At 42.0% G+C, this 23,639-nt stretch overlaps 1 protein-coding gene across 2 annotated transcripts in view; it reads right to left on the bottom strand.

Moving 5' to 3' along the window:
* Positions 1 to 3,906: 3,906 nt before the first annotated feature.
* The window catches only part of fut8b (fucosyltransferase 8b (alpha (1,6) fucosyltransferase)), an 84,233-nt gene continuing 64,500 nt past the window's right edge, over positions 3,907 to 23,639 (bottom strand). For both annotated transcript variants that reach the window (XM_032542901.1, XM_032542902.1), the window contains exons 6-10: positions 20,049 to 20,286; positions 13,758 to 14,004; positions 6,198 to 6,374; positions 5,829 to 5,979; positions 3,907 to 4,975 (exon numbers count right to left, since the gene is read on the bottom strand). In XM_032542901.1, coding sequence (XP_032398792.1) covers positions 4,637 to 4,975; positions 5,829 to 5,979; positions 6,198 to 6,374; positions 13,758 to 14,004; positions 20,049 to 20,286 — 1,152 coding nt within the window. In that variant the 3' untranslated portion in view covers positions 3,907 to 4,636. The remainder of the gene's footprint in view (positions 4,976 to 5,828; positions 5,980 to 6,197; positions 6,375 to 13,757; positions 14,005 to 20,048; positions 20,287 to 23,639) is intronic.

Below are 23,639 nucleotides of genomic sequence, written 5' to 3'. Positions count from 1 at the left end.
GTCTTCATCAGGCACAACAAGGCACTTTGTCTGTTTTACAACAAAGGAAGCTACAGAGAGTCGAGTAACTGCAGCTCCATTATCTGTGTGACATCACACAGCTCTCAGGCCAGCTGTGTTCTTCATGAAACTGTCAACAACTCCACTGCTCGTACATGCAACTCAGGAAACTGCTGTCAAGCTTTTTGCTATTTCTGATGGAAGAAAAGAAGAGTTTTAACCTTTATCCTCTGTGCTTGCAGGATGAAAGCAATATGTAGAACTTTTGTAGAATGCTATTGTTATGTTTCATAAATAGGAACGTGTAATCTGTTCTGTCTTTTAGTAAAAGATAATCTAGGCACAATGCAAGGCAGAGTATAGAACTAAAAGCTTAATAATATAGTGCACAATCACAGCAGTCTGGCAGTCAGACAACGTAATGCATCCTTGAAACCTGTATTTCCAAATGCACGACAATAAAAAAGAAACAATTTGGTCTTAATTCAGGCAGACCTCCACCTCTCCCTCCAAAAGGAGTGGTTGAAATGTTAAACCAGCTGCATGAATCAAAAAAGAAAATAAAGGTTCTTTGTCATTTGTAAAGAAAAATTATCTTTTTTCCAAGTTCCACTATAGTCCTCAGGTGTGTCAGCACTCCATTAGAAACACAGGTTTGTTGGATTCACAGCAGGGATCACAGTTAAGTATAGTACGTGTGCCAAGCAAAATGCCTTTGTTCCTCTGAGTAATGATGTACTTCCCAGTGGCTTAAGCTGAACCTGGTCTGTGCCAAGAATCAGGTTTATAGAATCAGGTTCATAGTGAGTTGAGACAACAGGTGGGATTTAAAAAAAACAACTGAGCTAATAAAAGCCAAACTGCGGCAGATTGCTGAGTTGATTTAAGGTGAAGAGGAGAGAGATTCACACCCTACAATCTTCTTTGCCTCAACAGTTCCTTGTTCGAGTTCCTCCCCTCAGCTTTGATGTGGGCCAGGTGCCGTAGGGCAGACATGACTTGTTACTGCTGCGCCACCAGAGTACTGATTGGAGCCGGCCAGGACTACAATAATCATTTCCATTTCCTCTCCCTTTTTCATGAGTCAGTCGGAATTAATTCAGCTGCCCTTTACAAGATTAGAATTCCACAAGGCAATGGCATACCCACTTATCTCTACATTATATGAATTCCATCAGAGTTACACGGCCACATTGAAATCATGGTCCATGTTCTTGAAGCATTAAGCAGTTAAGGACTTTTTTTTTTTTTTTTTTAATTTGTCTTAAAGCAAAGCTCACATGCCCGTATGTACATTGCAATAGTTATTTGTCACTGTAATTGTTCATACAGGCTGTAAAGTGATTTATCTCTAAGGTGACTCCATTGTAAGAGATCGGGGACAAAATCCGAACCACATTCATGGTCTTCATAGGATGAACCATAATGAAATTGGTGATCCTTTGGTGCCACCGCAAGGCTGACATTTGATTATTCAGAGTGAAATATCTCATCAACTATTGGATGTCAGATATTCATAGTCCCAAGAGGATAACTTCACATGACCAAATACCTTAAGCGTCTCTGTGTTAGCATGCTGACACTGCCTAGGGAAACAAAATAAATATGGACTAGGACTATGGAATGAAACAAGGACTGTATTTTCTGCTCCATCTCTTACATGGCAGTCACCTTGCAGTAGTCTCCACTGCAAGTATGGTTTGACTGCATGAGTTACATTTCTGGGATAGGGGAAAAAGCCCTCTGGTTTGTTTGTATTTCTTTGAACCAATCAGAAATGTCTTGGGCGATGCTAAGCCCTGGATATAGCCTGACATCCTGCGCATCTCAGGTTTTATCTCAGCACTGTACATCCAGTAATCCAGGCTACCGTTGGAGAAGGATCTCTTCATGACCAGTATGGAAAGAAGGAAGCAACCAATAACTCTTTCTATGCACCTATGGCCATGTGAGTATTGCTTTAAGACAGACTTGTACACATGAAAACAACTCCACCTGTTGACACATGCCTTTGGATGGATGAGGCACTCAGATGGGACAGGTTCCCTAGTCTTTCAACACACACAACTTCATGTAGGAGGCCTCACTCTGCTCTCAATGAGCTTAGAGTTTTTTTAAGCCACTAATGCAGAGAAAGAAACCAGCCTGCTGAAAACCTGAATGCTCTCTATTAGGAGCAGTGTCCAATTAACAGAATAATTAACTGAACTAACGTCTCTTTTAAACGACTGTTACAGGCCACTGTGACAGCAAAGAGTGCATTTTAATTAAAGTGCCCTCCAGTTAGCATGTGCATTTATAAAGCCCACGAGGGACTCTTTCCCAGTGAAGAGAGATGTTTAATGAACTGCTGTACGCTGCATGTGCATTCTGAACGCTTTGTCAACGTGGGCTAAATTGGTTGCGGATTGTTGTCAGGCAGAAAAAAAAACCCCAATAAAACTATTATTCTCCCTTGCACACGAAAAAGCTCATCTCCACGGCTTTCCTTATGGGTTTCCAACGAAGCATACAGATCAGTGTTGAAATTAAAGAGGGATCTGTAATGAAACTCCCCGAGCCCCCTCTATAAGAAAGCAACAAGACAACCCATAAACAAGACACAGAGAACGAGATCATAAACGATTGAGACATGCAGGAAGTAGGAAGTAGGGCACTAGACGAAAGCAGGAAGTCTAGGGGTGCGTTTTGGCTACATGGAGACAAATGTTTGGTTTTTGGGGCAGAAATGTCATGTTGCTGTCACAAGGAATATTTAAATGAAGGACGGTAATGTCTCTGTTGAAGGTACTGATCTCGGTCTTCAGTTTGAAATGTAAATGAGTTTTTGCTCTGTAATGACTTGAAAATGGATTCACAGTCTTCCTGAATGATTAATAAAACAAACTGTGGGTACTTTTGAAGGTAAGAGTGTAGCTCTAATCCTGGGATGCCAAAATTATATCAATTTCAGAAGCAGGGTCCTCCTTTTTATGGAGATATCAAAAGATGAACTTCAGGTAATGACTTTTACTCTTCAAAAATAGATGATACCCTTCAGGAAATGAACTCTTCAAATATATAAAAAAAAGCCTTGATTCCCAGTTTGGAACGTGTGTAATGCAGCTGAAGCCTATTCAGCCTGATTGAACAAGCAGGTGCTGCCCGTTAAGAAATGGAGGAGCAGGTGGCGAACACAATCAGACCGAAAGAGAAAGAAACAACGTTTCTCAAGTTTATTCGATCTGTGGTTATCAAAGACAATGCCCAAGAACATAAGTTATGAAAAAAAAAGCCTTCATGATGGGGACTCTGAGTTTGATATGACATAGCATTATTATTTTTTAAACATAGGCATAGTTTTCCTCATTTATTTTAAAACAGCAATGTTAAGAGTAAAAAAATTAAAAATAAACAAGCAGATGGACAGAAGAGACAGCAGTGATGCCAAAAAGGACATTATCTCAGTGGAGTGCTTCTTTTGGTGAGCCTCGGGACGGCTCCTGTGTCTGTGTGTGTGCGTGCACCATGAGTTCACCATACTCCACATAATCTTACCATTGTTCACTAGAGGTCACCAGCAGAGTGACTGGAGTTCACCATTGTTCCAAGTGCTAGAGGGGCTGAGGACAGTCCCTGCTGTCACTGCCAGTCTCCTGCTGGCCACACAAAACTATTCAGTCAGGAGGAAAGCCAGGAATAAAAACACACACTGCTCAACATTAATCAGGCCCTGACATGGCCCCTTAGACTTAAACAGCACACACACACACACACACACACACACACACACACACACACACACACAGGCACACTTGATCACGCACACATCCATCCACGCACGCAAACACACTGTACAGTGTACAATCCACAAGCCCCATACGCACAAAATTAAGACCGTTAAAAACACTCAATAAAAGCACAATATGGTATTTTAAAATTAATTGCACGTGTAAAGACGAGATGGAGGAAGCACAGGGAGTGAAGCAGGAGGAGTGGGGTGGTGGTGGTGGTGGTGGGGGCAGCGGTGAGCATGGCAAGAAGAGGATACAGTACATTCAGTAAACAAAACAAAAAAACTGGAGAAAAAGAAGAAAGGCAAGATTAGAATCAAAACCACTGAAAAGAATTAAATAAAAATCGAAGTCCCAGTTTGTCATCTTTTTTTTTTTTTTCAGTCATTGATTCAAAGCTCACTCTGGGGCGTGCGAGTCTTACAGTAGTCCCAGTCTTGTCTCGAGAGAGCGAGTTCGGTCAGTTGTGTAGATTTGAATTGTTTTCTTGCTTTATTTAAAATCATTGTTCACGTCTACATCTCTACAGACCCGACGTCAGAGCATCGAGCAGGGGGAGTAGTAGTAGGGTGTAGGTCTTCCATGACCTGACATATGCACAGGCATTTACACAAGTGTGCGCACGCACACACACACACACACACACACGTCCGCGCGCACACACACACGCACGCTCTCACATAAACACACAGAGTGCCTTCTCATTCCTATCAGCCCTGGGTACAGGCTTTTTCTTTTCTTCCCAGCTTTGCGCACTAAGTACGCCTCTCTCTTCTGTACAAAAGCAGCCTCCTTCCTTAGAATCGGAGTCTGCATGTTTCTCCTCACTCCTTCTCTTCTTTTATTTTTTTTCATTTCTTTTTCTACTTCTTTTGAGAATTGAGCAGTTTGTCTGCCTCGGGGTACATCGGGTACTTCACGGTCTCAATTTTCTCTTTCACCTTGTAGGAAGGGTAAAGGCCAGTGCGACTCAGTTTACGGTTGATGCCTTTGGAGTATCCGTCCCAGTGGTTTCCGGCTACGCCTATCACGTCTCCGGGCTCCAGGGGAATATCCTCGCTGTTGCGCGGCTGGTGGGGGTAGATGGCGATCTGGTTGTGGGCGTTTTGACCTCCAAAGTAGTAGATATCATCCAGGGAATAGAAGAAAGAGGAAGCGTCTGGATGCAGAGTCTGCATAATCTCATAGGCCACACGGCAGACCTGAGACAGAAACAGAACCAGGGATAATTTTTTTCGTTCTATAGATGTACATGCATGTATTTGTCTTAATAACAAAGCTGTAGACTAGAGAACACATGGCTGCCTGGATAGCTCAGTTGGTAGAGCGGGTGCCCATATATAGAGGTTTACTCCTCAACGCAGCGGGCCCGGGTTTGACGCCGACCTGCGGCTCTTTGCTGCATGTCATCCCCCCCCCCCCTTCTCCTCTTTCCTGTCTTCAGCTATCCTGTCAATAAAGGCCTAAAAGTGATCCTTGAATTGGACCATTAAACCCAGGGTGTGAATAGGAAATATTTGGCTCACACATTATATTTAAGGTTGGCAGGAAGCCCATCCACTCCACATTTTAAGTCTCTATAAAACAGCACTTTAGAAGCTGACATGATTAGAATAATGGATGACAAATGCCATTGTAATGTCAAAGCTGTAATAAATAGGCTGTGAATCATGAAAGTGAAAATTGGACAATAAGGTTGTTGACCATCACATGCTCGCCTCGTGACAAACTGGAAACATCAAGTGAGGACTGCCTGTTCTTGCAGCTTCTACAGGCCAGTTTAACCCAAAACCACTTTGTTTTCTAAAGCCCTGGTATTTCGGTTTTTAGGTGTGCTATTAATTAAGGGTCAATTTTGATATACTGTACATCCAAACATTATTAATTTTATTTCACTTACATGCTTCCTTGTCTACTAGCAAGTGCACATCCAAATTCCAGGCCACCTTCCGTGCTAGTTTGGACTGCTTTCATGCCAAGATCAAATCCATCCAACATAGAGCAAGAAAATAACATTTTGTGTTTCTAAATGTTGACTGAGAAGAGTGGGCTGACCTGTGAGGAGAAGGTGCAGACCAGGAAGTCGGTCTGAGACAGGAAGTGGATGTCCAGGATGACTCCTCTCAGCGAGTTCTCAGTGTAGCGGTTGTGAAGGCCTGCCGACCACGAGATGGAGTTATCACTGATGAACTCATAGTCTGGATACCTGGAAGGGACAATAGGACAGGAGTCAGAGTAAGATAAAGTCACAAGACAAAAGACACTTAGAACACATATGGGTAAATACTCTTGCATTCCCATTGGACAGACCCATTCTGGACATTGTCTGTAAAGCGACCTTGAGTGCTCAGAAAGGCGCTGTTAAATAAAATATATTATTATTATTATTATTATTAACTCTCTCTCTCTCTCTCTGACACTGACTTGGTCTTGGCTTCCTGCAGCAGGGATGGATCGTCAGTGGCCAAGTAAACTCGTTTCTTGTCGATGTGGACACGTCTGGCCAGATTTTGGAACTGCTCCTCCACATGCAGCATGTACTCCTCTATGGGATGGAAGGCCGCCTCCGTCCCCACTTTATCTGTCCTCCTCACATGGACTCTACAGACAGACAGGGACACAGACAGGGTTACAGACTAGTATTACACCTGCTGAGAAGCTTTTCTTTCTTTTAAACTGAGGAACTTGCTTCTAAAAAGCCACAGTGGTGAAGCTAAAAGGGGATGACATTAGTGTACTTGTATGTATTTTATTTACGTACGTGTTTTTATCACCTAGTTTTGACTCTACAGTTGGTTTTTGTTGACGCGTTTTCAAGTGTTGTAAAAAAAATCAAACAGCACTTCAACGCGAATGGCATATCTTTGAAATCTTTCCATTGTTGGTATTAACGCAAAACCCAAAAATGATGGGGCGAAATACAAAAACAAAAAGGGAAAAAGAAAAGTGAAGCTGGGACAGAGACAGAGAGAGAGAGGAAGTTTGAGAAATAGAGTGGGACAGAAAAATGGACAGACAGAGAGAAATATTCAACTGTATTTCTTTTTTAGAGTCACTGTCATCGCTTGCCGTAAGCAAGGACTGCTGTCAGCGCTTGTACGTACGAGAAAAAGAGCCCAGTGTAATCAGAACAAAAGATGGTCGAGAACGGAAACATTCCCTCTCGTGACACAGAAGCATCCCTCAAACTAATTGATGCTCAACAACAATTTCATTCCCTCCTGAACTATTCAATTACAAAACTACCAGCCACATATGCATTGTGACTTCTGGCCAAATGAGCAAATTAATTTCCAAAATCTAAGATGGAAAGTAAAACTATTTTTATTAACTTATTGAAGGAAAATTGAGTGAACACAGTTCAGCTCTGCCCCAGTACAACCGGCCGTCTACTGCTGACCAAGGAGCAGCTCCACTGGAACATGGGTCTTTTTAAAGACACTTTGGTGACAAATTTTTAGTCTTTTTTAGTCTTTCACTACCCCCATTCAGGATGTCCCAGTTGCGTTAGGGGTTCAAACAGCTTCTATGACCTCAAGTCTGCCACTAGCTCTTTTGTGAGAATGAGGGGGTGGAAGAAAATACAAAAGAGAAAGAGTCTGATGTTCAGAGAAAGAGAATAAAGGCTGTACCTAATTTCTACTCTTTGCCAGTGATCAATCAACGACTTGGGAATGACCCTTTATGTGGCAAATAAAACAAAAATAATGGAGTGAGAGCAGGTGGACGAGTGGGGGGCAGTGGTGTCGGAGCCTTTCATTCGCTGTCTCTCTGATCAGACAGAGGTCTTGACTCAAGGCTTTTCCATCCTTTGTCAGACTCAGGGTCCCTCTCTCCTGCTCCCTTACGTCTTTCATGTCTATAGTTGTTTGTTCCTGTGAACTCTCTTTTTGTCTTGCCCTTTTCTCTCTCCGTCAGAGCAGCAGAGACTGCACTGCTTAGCTCTAAGCCATCTCCTCCATCCCTCGCCTCCCCTCTCCAGAATTCTCCCACACTACAGGCACAATAATTCAATTCATTTCTCTCTATTCATACAGCACTGGCAAGACAGGGCAATCCTCATGGTGGGCGTAAAAGCATACATTAGAGACATCAAACACACCCACACCAGACACAGCAAGTGCTGATCCTGGCAGATTGTGACAATAACACATAGACTGAATAAACGATTTGTTTGACAATGACCTCTGGGTGCCTATCTGCTGAATATTACCATATTAAATATATACTTGATGTAAAATCACTGCTTATGCAACATGCACATCAAAACAAGTTCTTCTTAAGGTGTACTTTTACTGTGGGTGACAAATTAAAGGAAAGCGCAACTTAAAGTGTTTTATTAAGGTGTTGGGCCACCCATGAGCCTCCAGAACAGCTTCAGTACTCTTAGAAGGGCTGGGCGGTGTGGAGAAAATCAAATATGACCAAATTTTTGACCAAATACCTTGATATCAATACTGCAACGATGTTGTAGTGTTGACTATTGGTGCTTTCACAAAATATTTACACAATGAGAGTTTTGATAAATAATCGTCAGTAATGTAGACATAATAAAGGTAAAGGCAAAAAATAGAACAGCTACAACAGTCTGGTGAGTTCAAAAAATGACATAACTTTACTGTAATGCAGCCTTTAAAACTAGGAAAAGACAACACTTATGCCACATTCCGATAAAATCTAAAATCTAAGACGATATCTATTCTCATGTCACAATATCGATATAATATCGATATATTGCCCAGCTCTAACTCTTAGATTGTAAATTTGTGGAACTCTACTCAAGTTTTTCCTTTAATTTGTCACTCTATATATAGATAAAGTAAAAAAACATAAGCTTTACTTTTTGCAAAATATTAGATGACAAACTCAAACTTGTTCCCCACTATCATGTCAATCAAAGTAAGCAGAGTAGAGAATTGTGAAAATGTTGTACAAAATGTTCAGGTTAGCTACAGTTATCAATCAGTTATTTTCTTTTTACAAATATGGATCAAATCACATATGTTAAAGATAGCACCTGGTGAAGAGAGATTATCATCAACTCTGCGGTTCCCCTCAGCATCTATCAGCTCATCTTACGCCCCGAACTGTTTTAACTCTGCAGGTTTCCTGCCCAGCACCGAATTAAAAGACAAAGTTAGCGACTAGCTGGTGCACAGATAGAAGCATTTAGAAGCTAGTCTAACCTGGTCGGTCTTATAATACATCCGGCTTTGAAGATGAGTCTGGTTTGGACCCCTAAATTAGCATAGAAGATCCATCGCACGTTCGCCAAAGTTGACTCAGAGTTAACTTTTGGCCTCTCTCTCTCTCTCTCCTCTCTCTCTCTCCGACACACACACGGACTGCAGCGTGCAGTTTAGTGGAGTTTGCTGACTCTCGCAGTTTGCCCGCTTTCTCTGTCTTTTTTTCTTCTGTCTTTTTTTAAATGAGTCGGAAGCAGAAAGCAAAACCAAACTTTACTTTGAACGATATTAAACAAAGAGAAATGTTCTCCCCTCGTCTTAAAATGGTCATGAATCAATACAAGAGTAGACTACTTCCTTGTTTACTGCTGCAGTAAAACGCTTGGTTACGCTGTAACCTTGGTTCTCTGAGTAAAGACTAAATCCAGTCCTATTAATTGAAGTTTTCTAAAAGGTCCCATGACATAGTGCTATTTGGATGCTTTTATATAGACCTTAGTGGTCCCCTAACACCATATCTGAAGTGTCTTTCCCAAAATTCAGCCTGGGTGCAGAATTACAGCCACTAGAGCCAGTCCCACAATGAGCTTTCCTTAGTTTGTGCCATTTCTGAGTCTGTAGCTTTTGAGGAGGAGGGGGGGGGGGCAAGGTGGAGGCTGGTGGTGTGGCCTTGACCAACTGCCCCTTTGCTCGTTTGAAGGCCACAATTTCTCTCTCTCATGGGTGAGCCAAATTCTCTGGGCGGGCAATGCAGAGAAAGGGGAGGTAACCTTGCCCCTTATGAGGTCATAAGGGGCAAGGTACCAGATTGCCCTAAAAGGCAGAGCAGGATACAGCCAGGTCTCGGTTTATACCTAGCGTCATTTCTAGCCACTGGGGGACCGTAGGCAGGCTGGGGGACCTCATATCAATGTTAAAAAAAAATCGTTATAAAGTAAAATTTTAAATAAGCAACAGTTTACTATCAGTTCTTTTTAGTAACAAACAGTCACTAAATGTTCATCATATCAACTTAAAAAGGTCAATATTGTGTTGACAGTTTAAGAGAATCATATTTGAATACTAAGATACCACTTCATGAATAACACTTTTTTCTCAAATCATTTACTCATTTTTAGTTTTTTTAAAGATTATTTTTTGGACATTTTTAGGCCTTTATTGACAGGACATGAAATGAGAGAGGGGAGGGGAGTGACATGCAGAAAAAAGCCACAAGTCGAAGTTGAACCGCTGCGTTGAGGAGTAAACCTCTATATATGGCCACCTGCTCTACCAACATTTACTGATTTTAATCAAAAAGTACCTGGATTATTTATAAAGTTTTGTGCACCCTTTCTACAGTTTCCACTCGAAATTGCATTTTTAATATAATTATCACACATATTTGTACATGTTTTAAGATATTCTCTGATTTAACATTTAAAGACGTACTGTATGTACACAGTATATTGTAAGCCTTATTCATATTGAACAGACCTGAAACAAGATATTTAAAAAATAAATATACAGTAAATTCATCACTTGGTAACCACATTGCCATGGCGATAAGGCTACTCTGGCATCTGCAATAGAAGCAGTAGCCCTATTTTTTCTTTCTCTCTCTCTCTCTCTCTGACTATCCTTACTACCATTAGGAAGCATTAAATGTTGGCAGGGTGGAGTTGTGCTGATAGCTGCTTTTAGTCGGTGGCTTCCAGCCTCCCTGCAGCTCGTGTCCTGAGGGAGCGACAGGGAGAGAGTGGTGATGGGGGTCGGCTGGCGGTTGTTGGGTTCTCTGGGGACAAGCTGCCTTTCTATCCCTCTAGGTAATCTCTCCATCAACCGCTGCATCTCCCACTGCTGCCGCCCTCTCATCTTTTTCTTGCACTGACACTGTGGGTCTCTTTCAGCCCCACTTTTACCTCTCTCATTCCCCGGCTCACTTTTCACACATATATTGCCTTCCCCCACAGTGCTGATGGAAGCGCACAGGCACTTTGTTACAACACAGTGCAAAGTGGAAAGGACGTATCAAGAGCTGAGAAAGAGCCGGACAAAAAGGGATGAAAACTTTGTTCTTCCCAGCACATCATTTCAATAAGCCTTTTCCCAGTGATATGGAGGGAGAAGAGGACAGGATATATGAGTGTGTGGAGGGGGTGGAGTGGGAAACACAAAGAACAGCGATAGAGATGTGTGTAAAACTATGAGAGCAAGAGAACTGCGGGTAGGGATGTGCGCCTGTGGGAACGTGAGGGAGAGGTGAGTGTGAAGTATAAAAATTTTGAAAAATCTCGAAGCAGGATGAACAAATGAAGACAGAGCAACGATCGCAAATGAGAGGATGTGAGAGAACGGGGAGAAAAGTTGAGAGATGAGTCACAGAAAAGAAAAAAATTAGGGAAAACGAGGTGGAGAGCCAAAGAGGGCTGAGAAGAAAGAGACGACTGCTGCTGGGGTGATGAAAGGCAGACAGGTAAAAACCAAAGAGAAGAGCATCTGAGGAAAGAGAGAGAGAGACAGAGAAAAAATGAGCGTGTAACAAGAGGGAGTGAGAACCAAGCAGAGCAGGACAGTAAAAGTGAGGAAGAACGGTGACAATCGCTTGCAGCAAAACATGAAGAAGGTGAGAAAAGAGGAGTTATGAAGGGCGAGAAGGCGGCACAGAGACTATGAGCATATGGTTGTGAGAATTATGAAGGGGATTACAGAACTAAACCAGGCTGACTTCACAAACTATAGAACATAACTCTTAGCGTTTGTTTTAAACTACTTACTTTACCAGGCGGGTGGAGTCAGCCTTATGGGACGGTGCAGAAACTTTAGACAATCTCAACAAAGTATCTCAAAGTCATTACATTAACTTTCCCATGACTGGAAGTTAACCAGTGATCACGTTCATTGTCCTAATATGGTAAATCCCCTCAATCTGCTAGGCCAAGTAGGTTTTAACAACTGCGGGGAATTATTGTATTTGCAAAGTCCTATTTGATCCAGGTGTAAAGTGCTGCTCAAAGACGGGTGGAGTTATTCATGAGACAAATGTGGCTGGCAGATAGCACATGAATGTTCATTTACTGAACGCCTGACAAAGTAAAATAAAGTAGTAAAGCTAAACTGATAAACATGTACTACCCATTTCTTAGAAGCTGATACCAAAAGTGGCTTCCAGCATTGTGACTGAATACATTCCCACAAGGGTGGCCCTCCTGGGAACGGAGCCCCTCACACTGATAAATACTTTACAATAATGGACACTGGACCATTAGAAGTCCCAAGTTAGTTTGAATCTCTGGAAACAGCACAATACAAAGTACAGTAGTCACAATCAAAGCCAGGATGATATCAAAGACTGAAATCAGACCCGAAAATGGAACATTTGGAACAGTTGGTATCGCCACAGCTGCACTATTTATGCCAAGTTTCAAAATATCTGGGTTGTGTCAGATATCAGGGCACTGAGGGGCATTCTGTTGGAATGCAGAGACACACAGAAAAACAGAGAAAGATGGTGAACATGGTTAACCAGCATGTTAGCATGCTAACGTTTAGCATTTAGCTCTAAAAACCACTGTGTCTACAGCCGTGAGCATTACCGCAATTTAGTTCTTAAAGACCAAAACCAAGAAAGTGTTACTCATGTGTATAATACGTTTTGACTTCTCTACCTGTCAGGCTCTTGGTAGGCAGGGTCTGACGGTGCCAGTTGGGGTTGTGATGCACAATGGCAATAATAGTCACAATAAAGATAATGGAACAGTGATTATAAATGGTAGTCGCAGTAGTTCAAGTCATGGCAGGGCACTGCAGGGCGTTACAGGGTGTAGCGTGGTATAGCGGAGCATAGGTGGACGTAGTGGGATGCAGCAGCAACAGCTGCAACCAAGATCTTGTTGCCATCCTAATCCTAATATCCTAATATTTTGTATGTGGGGTCAACTCTAAATAAACTACGGTGCCCATATTTCTTGTAATAAGGGAACATGTTAGTCATTGCAACAGTAAGCCTCATTTACATATGTGATGATAATAGGCTTTGGACAACAATAGAGCTCTTTGGCACAAAAGAATATTAATATATCAGGCTTTTGACTACATAGACAATAATTGTTAGTGGGATACAGTCACTGTTTTTTCTGGTCTTTTCATGGGATTTGTTGACAATAAGAAAAATATAGACCTTAGCCAGAATTATCCTTTTATCAACAAAAACTATTGAAGATAAAAGAAAAGCTGCCAGGCTATTCATTTTTAATGCGGCCATTAAATATGTTATAAGCTCCTCTTACCTTGTCTTGTTCAGTTTTACTGATTTTAAAAACTGTCAGAAATGCTTTTAACTATTCATCTATTTAATTTCTTTAGCAACAATACTAGATCAGGAGGTCTTCAGCATCTAATGACTTGGATTGGACTAGAGAATAAAAACCCTCGTGGGGACATTAAAACATAAAACAAAGCAGAATCAGCCATAGTGATAGTGATAAGTAAATAGGGATGAAATTTCTTTTAATCGAGTCAATTTGAATGAACAGGAGCTGCATGAGTGTAAAGGAGGGAAGTAATGAAAAAGTGAATACCTTCCAAGAATAAATAAAGACAAACAAAACACCACCATCAAATGGAGTAACTTTAAATACTATTGTATTAACCTCGTATTAACCTCACCCAGAGCAGTGTTTGTATTCCACCACAGCCCTTATGGCTATGTCTTCATTTTATTGTAGAGATATGCTATATTAACAAACTCATTATTATTGTTAAGCAGAGAGACCCCCCCACACACACACACACAGAAGTGATAGCTGAGTGTCCTTACCCGATGATGGGGTGTTTGAAGCCCAGCTTGGCGGTGGTCTGCTGGATCTCCTTCTCTAGCCAATTCTGTGGGCGCACCAGGTACTTGACAAACTGGGAAACCCACCAGACGGAGGGGTCGCCGTGCAGACGGTGCAGGCGCGGGGCCAGGTCCTCAGGGATTGCCAGGGGCAGGTAAGGGGGCCGAGGGTGGAGACTGTCCACAATAGGCAATTCCACAACCTGGACGTCCTTATCGTGGGCCTCTCCTGGATGGTCCAAAGAGGAGCATGTTGTGCTTACACTTGATATTCAATACCTATTCAACATATTTGACAGCACAGCTCAGGTATAGAGCTGTAATGAGTGATTATGTTTATTATCATTCACGTAAAAATGATTTTGTATGGATTGTAAAGCCCTCTTTTGAGCTATGTAAAAGTAATTCTATTTTAGGTACTGTATATGGAGTTTAGAGACATTACCAAGTTGATAGTATAGCTTCCTGTCAAATAACAAACAAAACTGACTTCCATCTGTGGGATTGCTGAGACTTTCAGTGTTTTACTGAAATAGCTACTATAAATAACGCTACTCTGTCAACATAAAATATGATGTGATGTAGTGAGATATGTCAGCATTATTCCTTTGCCCTATTATATTAACTCCTATTCTTGTTCCAGGATGAATCCAAATCCCCCAACCCCACGTGAGTCCAGCTTTTGTGATTGACAGCGGCTCTTTGCCTGTCCTTGCTTAAAGGCCAAGGCAAGCTCCTTTCTATTGAGGCTTTGTAGGGCCAGGGGCTGATGCAAGGACCTGGATTGGAGGAGTTTGAGGGAGAAGGGGCTGGTGGTCTGGCATTGGCCCCTTTTGGGCTGAGTCCTGCTTGGCAAAAGCCCTGGGCAGAGAGTTGAGCAGGGCTGATTACGAAGGTCACATCTCTGTGCAGAAGAAAGCCCCCCTGCACTGCCAGACCTCCGTGCACCTCAAGGCCAACTGTCCGTTCACAAAGACACATGCATGTGCATGATGCACAGCTGCATGTGTTAACAAAAGGTAGAAAACACACACTTACAAGCATGCAAACATGTACGTACCCACTAACAGAATACTACATGAAAATACACACACGTGAAAATGCATATGTACAGGGTCTTGTGAACAGATGGAAAAAAGGTGATCCAAAAGCAGCAACTAAAGGGGATCCAAAAAAAGACAACAGTAAAAAGAAATGTGCATTCACACACACACAAACACACAAAGACACAAATACACACAAAGAGCACCCGCTAATCTCATTGCACCAGAAGGGATATGCCTGGCAGACAAAACCTTCGCTCTCTTTCAGTCTTAAAACCTGAAGAATATTTTGTCTGTGTGTGTGTGTGTGTGTGTGTGTGTGTGTGTGTGTGTGTGTGTGTGTGTGTGTGTGTGTGTGTGTGTGTGTGTGTGTGTGTGCGTGTGTAAAACCCTGATTTACGCAAAAACAAGTTTGAGGTCTGTGTTCTGTCAGACTAAAGTGGCTTTCCTAACTGCCACAGACAGGCCCTAATACAGCTGCAAACACATTCACAACACACTTCCAAATAAATGGCATAATGAGTCATTAAAAATGGCCTTTCACAGAAAGGGTACATAAAAAAAACATGTGAAAAACAAGGACAGAAACAGAAGCTTCAATTTATGTGTATGTATGCCTGAGCATGAACTGAATATAAATTGGTGGAAGCATTAAATATTCAACAGAAAAAATATTCCCAGGCCTGTCTTTGCTTATATAACGGCATTGGCATGATTCACATAAGGGGGAATGGGCATATTTTGAGGTCTGCACTTCTTGGCACAATGTACAGAGTGCCTCCCACAGCTACTTAATTAGATCACAAAGCTCTTTTAAATTGCATCACAACTCCAAAGCATCTGCATATGGTTTCTTCATGCGATATGAACACATATGGGTGTGCACTGACACAAAATAGAAAACAAGAGTGACACCACCAAGACACAAAATGCCCCTCCATTTGTAATATATTGGAAACAGAGTTTATGAACTTTGAGAACTCTTGTTCTTAAGATCATTTTTGGGCATTTTTAGGCCTTTGTTGACAGGACAGCTGAAGCAATGAAAGGGGAGATAGAGGGGGAATGACATGCAGCAAATGGCCGCAGGTCGGAGTCGAACCCGTCCCGATGCGTCGAGGAGTAAACCTCTATATATGGGCACCCGCTGTACCAACTGAGCCATCCGGGCGCCCTTATTCCAGTCTTTACATGGCAGGGAACATTATGTTTCTGCAACTGCTCGGACTCACTCATAAGGCAGTAATATCTTTACAGAGAACCTCAAAGGAATACACTCTCTTTGGCAAATTAGCTCTTTGATCAACGAACCATTGTTCCACAAGAAGACTGGTTTCCCCTTTGTGTGTTCAGACTGTAGTCTGTTATACCAGGCCTGCAAGATGGTGTTAAGCTCTCTCATGCTGTACATCGAATGTAAAAGTAGTAAAACAGCAACACGCAACAGTGAGTTAATAGACAGAAGGTCTGGTTCTGAAACCCACCATTACTTTCGGTCTGATTATATTTGTAGTCATAGCTCCAAACTAAAACTAAAAAGAGTTTTGGCAATTTTATGCAGTTCTAATCTGGCAAGGTTTTGTACAGCTGCTTGTAGCATAAGTATCCAATTTTTATTCCCAAGAGACAGACAACATGGGTCAACCTTTATCAACTTTTCCATTACATCATGATCTAGTAAAAAGTGAAACTTGAGGGTTGTATCTGTACTAGTAAAATAAAATTCAAATAATGTTCAGCCCTTAAAGAGGGACAGGCCACTGGGTAAGACCATTTTGTATCAATATTTTAATTATATGATCATCTAAAAACAGGTATACTTTTCTTTCATACTGTAAGAACAAAAAATTGGGCAAGCTTTCTCATTCACTTGAATGGGAAAGTGTGTCAAAACTTTTGACCGGTACTGTAACTTGTATTCTCTGCTCAATTATTATCTTCTTCAGGCACAAAGCAAATCATAGAGGGGTACCTTGTATGATTATTTTAATGTGGATTTTCTTGTAATGTTTTGTTTTTCCCACTTCCCACTGGAGGGAAGAAAATCAGCAGGTCCCATAATGATGCTTTGATTTCCATCCCGAAGCTATATGTTTTCCAGACAGAAATACCCTGTCACAGATGCATATATCATGCTTCCTCTCTTTGTCTATAAATGACTGGCATCCTAAGGGAAACACTTAGAAGAAAGTGGGCTAACCTTGTAAAGATAAATAAAATACCAACTTTACCTATGTTTCCATCCACACGTTTTTATCCAAATTAAGTGATATTGAATGAAAAATGCGTTATGGAAACAGTCAAATTTGATGGAATTTCATGAATATCTACTCTAAGAAAATATATTCGTTCTCATCGGATTTTATCTTGATCGATTTACGGCTTACGTGATAAACAATGGTGGAAACGTTATTTGCCGAATAAATAATGAATTGTGATTAATTTTAGGTCATATTATGGTTGCAACCCGACACAAAACGAAGAAGAAGTTTCAGTTCATTTCCGCCCAGTATGTCCTCTCTGTCTGCACACATGGCGGGCGTCAATAAAGACAGATGGAAGTGGACGAACAAGGAGATGAGAGACTTTATGAATTTAATTTATCAGGAACTCGTAAAGAAATGGCTAACAAAGGTTACAACAAGCTGCAGGACGTCTTCCAAAGTAAATGGAAGGCGCTCAAACAGCGAGACATGTCTCAAAAAACAGTTGTCTTGCAGTGGTGCTGGAGGGACAATAAAGGCAAGCTGCATCTGCATCACCATAGCAATGTGTTGATAGCATCGTTTTCTTATTATAACTTGATATGTCACTATCAGCTGGCACATAAGCACTACAACTTGTGCAATAATGATCATGTGTTGGTAGACAGGGCAACTTCTTTTGTCTAGAAAAACTTTGTTTGCAAATGTTTGCTTGAATGTTGTGCGATTCAGTGCAAAAATGAATGGAAACACCTTAAAATGTCTAAAATCAATTTGATATACCAATTTGATCGCAAAACAGCATGTGACGTCATCACGCACAGGTTTTTATTCGCTTTAAAGCCTTTGGATGGAAACACACTTTCACCAGCTTTATTTGCATGAGATTTTTTTTTTTTTTAACCAAACTTCAGATAATTTGATTGACTAGTGGATGGAAACTTAGTTACTGTCAATTTCCCACACAAACAACGAGGTTAGGCACACAATGCAAGTAATTGCTAAGTATATATAACTGAAAGTAGTATGATCATCACATGTACCAGGATTGGTGACATTTAACACAAAATGATAAATCAGGGATAAGGTTTCAGGAGTAACAAAATAAGAAAAGTTCAGTACATTCAAATGCTTTACATGTACTGGGATGGCATCTGCTGAGAAATATCCAATGTATATCTACTTATTAATCCAATGTTCTTGCATTCTTTCTGGACCGGTGCCCCAAGGAATGTTAGTGCTTGCACTGTTAACAAAAATAGGCATGCCCATAGGCTTACATTAGCTATGCCTAGCTAGTTAGCTGGCTTGGTCAACAGAAAAGACTGCCTCTGCCAATTACAAGACTTTATAAGTAATAGAAGAATGCCAAAAGGCCTGGGGAGTGGCGTTTGTAGTGAGTTTGCTGCGAGCAGCCAGATGGCATATATGGATCTATAGGAGGCTGTTTGTAGGACAGACATCAGAGAAAGACAGTAGATAGATAGTGGAAAAGGACACATGAAAGACAGGAGAATAAAAAGGGAAAGTGCTAGGAGAGCAAGAGATAAGAAGGGAGAGCCCCGGAGAGCACAAGTCAAATGAAGTGATAGGAGAACAATATGGAGCTGAAAGGATGCAGTGATGAGAACAAGAAAGCAATGAGAAAGTAACTGATAAAAGGGGGAGATAGAGAGGTGCAGGCACAGTCTCATAGCACAACCTCCAAATCAATCACTGATTCACATTAAAAAATGATTTTGTTTTGGTTTCTTAACAGAGCCAAACCCACCCATACTGTAGGATTATCCATTAACCATATCACAACCAACATTTTGACTCGGTCTGTTTGTAATCTTATTCGTAAATGATTCTGCTGCCTGTGCAAACAAACCCCCCAAACAAGCACATCGATCTACCGTCTAACGTATTCTGGTACCAGGTATACATATGAACTACCTTATGCTTCAACATGGTGTTCAATATGGACAGTCAGCGACTGGTGCAGAATTCTAATAACACACATAAAAAACAATAAAAAAAAAAGGTCTAGAGCCCCACTAGCAGCTCTGTGAGGCGGTACTTGAGGAGGTACAGTGGTGCTTTGAGCACAATTTCATTGTCAGCATGCTGTTCAAAATGCTACCGATACCAGTGAGAACATGAAATAGACACCAGGAAGTTCAGTTTGAAAGCCTATTACATGCCAAGACCTTGAATAGATGTTCACACTCCTTTGGGGCCCCCACTGACCTTGCAAAAAAAATAAATAAAAAATGTGATATTTATGGCTTAACACTCGAGATATTTGATTGTTTCTTACACAACAGTTGCTCAATAGTAAAGTCGTTTCTCAGGAGGTTGTCAGTTCAACAAGATTTTCACTTCCATGCATTAAGACAAGCACAAATTTCTCATTGAACACTAGATTAAATGTTGATGTCAAAGTGGATTTTTGGCAGGGAAATGTTTAGTTTGCACAAGACAAGCTTTGAATGTGAAAATCTGAGGCCCTTAAGGCAGTCTATGCAACGACCTGCAGCTGCAAGAGAAACGGATGCAGTCTTTCTCAGATTAAGACTCCATACATTTTGCTGTTGTGGATAGTCCACGATAGATGTTCTCAGTGAACGGGAAATGATGAATCAAAACTGTGCAAGGATTTAACAATTAATGGACAAAAAAAATTACAATAGGTCAGATGAGCAGGCTGTTTACTAAAATCAAGTCACAAGATTTCTTGGCAATGAAACCTTTGAACAGTAACTTGCTGCTGCTACACTGGCTGCCAAAGTGCTTTAACAGGAATTGCACAGTCGTGCTTCGCCAGGGAATTCACACTTTGTTTTCGCTGTAGCAGCACAAAAGAGGGGTCTGGCAGACCCTATCTTTTAGCGGACATAGACCAAAAAACATCCAGGGTTATTTGATTACTAAGTAACCAATCACAGTCATTTGCAGACAGTACTGAGGCTATGTGTGGCTGTATGTGTGTGTGTGTGTGTGTGTGTGTGTGTGTGTGTGTGTGTGTGTGTGTGTAGACCTACCTGACCAGTGGCCAGTGGTGGCCCCAGAGCGGTCGGTGCAGGTGTTACTGACAGGCAGGAAGACGGTCTCCCAGCCGCCGGGGGCGTAGCGCCAGTTGTGGGACTCCAGGATGAGCGTGCGTTGGGTGCCATAAGCGATCATGAAGCAGTAGACAACATGGTGGAGCTGGCAGCCATAACCACAGCCCTTATTAATGTTACACACCAGCTTTCTCGCCTTACTGCAGTCAGGGGGGTTCTGGGAGGAAAAGAGGAAGGATTGTTTCAACATTTTTTATTGCTTGACCTTCTTCTTGTATCGCTCAAAGCCCTGCTCTCTGACTTGTAATAACACATGGCTGATATTGTTTTCTTTGTTCCCTTTGCCTGTCTGTCTCGCACTCCACTCCGGACTAATTGTATACCTGTTCACTCTTTTTCTCGGTTTGCCTCGGTTAATTGTTAAAGGATAAAACTGGTGATGATCTATACATTTACATCTTATGGTAACAAGTATTGTCTTGGTAAACAAAGCCAGATTTTATATTTGGGTTTGGTCTTTTCCTGGAATTTGTTGACGATGAGAAAAATAAAGAAAATCACCAGCCTCATCCTTTAATATCTTCCTTCTTTATCTCCCTTTTGTTGCTCTTGCATTCTCTCATTCACTGCCCCTCTTTGCTTCCTTCCCCGTCTATTTCTTACTCTTATTCTCATTATTCCCCTCTCTCTCTCTCTCTTTCTCTCTCCCTATGTTTTTATGCTCTGATACCCCCTCCTCCTTTTCCTACTCTCTCTTCAGTTCCCTGTCTCACTCCCATTCCTCATCTCATAAATTAGCTTCAATATCACACACACTCTGAGGGGAAGAATACTAAATAAGAGGTGCTGGGGGAAGAAACTAGGACTTTTTTTCCGTAAAAACAAACAAACAGGGAAACCAAGAGTCACACATGCCGTGTTGTCGATGTGTCCCCGGGCGGTTTGCAATTCGCTCAGCAGCCAGTCTGATCGAATCCACAACGCTTGTGCCAACCAGCTTCCTAAACAGCAATTATGGGCTGATGGGAGTGTTTTCCTCATTAGGCTGCTGCATCTGTAGAGGGTTCACAGTAATCAGGCCGCGCGGCACCCACCGGCTAGCAGAGTACAGCAGCCATTGAACTGACAACAAGCCACACAGGTATTTCCCTGGAGTTACAGGCTGCCGGTTCACTACTACCCCCAAAAGTGTAAGCTAACTTACTGTGCTAATAATCTACATTGGCATCCTGACAAAAGAATCTGAGCCGCAATGTCTGCAGGAGATCAATATGTGGCATGAGCTATGTGGCGTAGAAGCCCTCCTTGGATCCATGGTTGATTGTGATGAGGCTGGAATGACTCCGAAGCACTGAGAGACTCGGTTCTAGGATAATGACGGCAGATGCATGCACAAAGGCAGCATCTGAGTACCGCTCTGTACTGTATGTTAAGTGCCTGTTTAAATGGTGAGCTTTTTGAGGGCCATAGCAAGTGATTCAGTTCAAAGAAACCACAGTGATATTGTTTATGTTGGAAATATGGCTGAAAACAACCAGGTAAGAGAAATAGTATATCAAGCTCAGGTAATTATCCACTGTGATGCCCACATTCCAAAAAAAGAGTGGAAGATGAAAAGAAGCTGTGCACACTTTAGTAAGGCCTATGCATTAATATGAATGTCTTTTAAAAACTCGTCCTTTGTATGAACTGTTGTAACCTGACTGTTATATAACCACTAAGTTGCCAGTAAGTCTGATACTCAAGTATTTTTCTTGACTTTTCAAATACGTCATACCATCAGTAACCACCAGTATCGCCAAATCGACCAGGAATAAAATCTTAAAGCTCCAACAACCTTATTTTAACAACTTGTAAACACAACACAAGTCAGGTTGACATCCAAATGTATTGCAAAAGAGTGTGGTTATTGGTTCATCAAGATAAGCAGTGGGTGGCGTTGATTCCATTTTACTGCAGAAAAAGAGGGTGCAACAAGATGACGTGATTAAAAGAGCACCAGTCAAAGCCCAAACAGTAAAAAACAATGTAGAAAGCTTGCTTGAAATATGACATATCTGTTTGTTTCCTCCCACTTGCCCTTCTCTCGTTCTCTCTTTGTTCCTCATCCAACAAATGAGACAAGAATTAAAGCTAACACACTAAGAAAGTAGTGGAGCCTTTCCTCTCGCTGTAGCGGAATTCAAGTTGCTGCAACACCTAAGGTCCCAGACAAAAGACTGAGAGACTGAACAGAAACAGTAACGGTGTGGCTGTTATAACCAAAACAATGAGGGGGACTGCTTGAGTCAGCTGATAATTCTCTAAGAGTTCATGAATTTGACCATCCTCTTTCACAAACAATATAAAAATACTGATCATAGCTGCTTTAAGGATTATAACTTTAAGGTACTGGACACGCTTGTTGAGTGAGAATGTGATCTTCAGGAAATGCAGTGCAGAAACGGCAAAGATCGAGAAAAACAAACAAAAAAACACGATTTTTGTCACTACCAATTATAACCAGCATATAAAGGCTCACAGTGCAAAAATAGATGAAAAGAGTGTCCAACAGAAATACATCTGAAGAAGCCAGCCATGTTCACCGAATGTTGTGAGTGGACAGATGGAGCAGACGCAGAGATGGAGTTAGTCAAACCAGGAATGAAGGGAGAGGCTGGTGCGGGTGTCAGAGACAGCAGGATAGGAGGGTGGAGCCTGTCACTGTGTGTACATATAGATGTATGAGTGTGTGTGAGAGAGAAAGCCACACACACATTCACATTCACATTCACCACACACGCACACACACACACACACACACACACACACACCACACACACACACACACACACACACACACACACACACACACACACACACACACCACACACACACACAGGGCAACTCACTGCATCCAAGTGTGTGCATCAATCTTGTGGCTGTGCGTTATGTGTACGTGCGTGCAGCAATTGCCCGCATAGGTGTGGGTGAATCCATCTGTGCACTACTCGGTGTGTGTGTGTGTGTGTGTGTGTGTGTGTGATGAATTAGTGACGGCAGCTGGTGGAGCGGTGTGATCCCTCAGCGGTGGTGACAGCAGCTGTTAGTGGTGCTGTCGCCGCCCAGCCAGACTGACTGGGTCCTCTTCATCAAACACACCGGCTCATTAATGCTGCAGGGCCCAGTGCTGGGGCGCACCACCCCACCCGGGAACCCAGCAGCACCAGAGATGGGGGAGGGGAGCAGGGCTGCCGGGGGTTGAGTGGATGTGTCATGGGTCTCAGGTTGTTGCTCTATGCATATCTGCATCTACCTCAGCCTTAGTAAATATGTGTGTGTCTGTTTTTGTACAGCGTAGACGTTTTTGCATTTCTGCATTTGTGTGTCTGCCAATCTGTTATTTTGCAAGTCTGCATGTGTGTCTATGTGTTTTGGCATATGTGTTTGTGTGTGTCACTAAACTGCTGACAAGCAACAAGAATTCTGCTTGTCAGATGCGACTGCTGAGACAGTCTGCTATCACACCCCCTCACCTGCTCCTCGTGGAAACTGATGCCGACAGTTATGGATGGTGAGATGAGACAAGCA

Source organism: Etheostoma spectabile, chromosome 18, assembly GCF_008692095.1.
Source record: "Etheostoma spectabile isolate EspeVRDwgs_2016 chromosome 18, UIUC_Espe_1.0, whole genome shotgun sequence".
NCBI lineage: Eukaryota > Metazoa > Chordata > Actinopteri > Perciformes > Percidae > Etheostoma > Etheostoma spectabile.
Note: the sequence above shows the minus strand (reverse complement) of the source record. Positions and strands in the feature narration are given on the sequence as shown.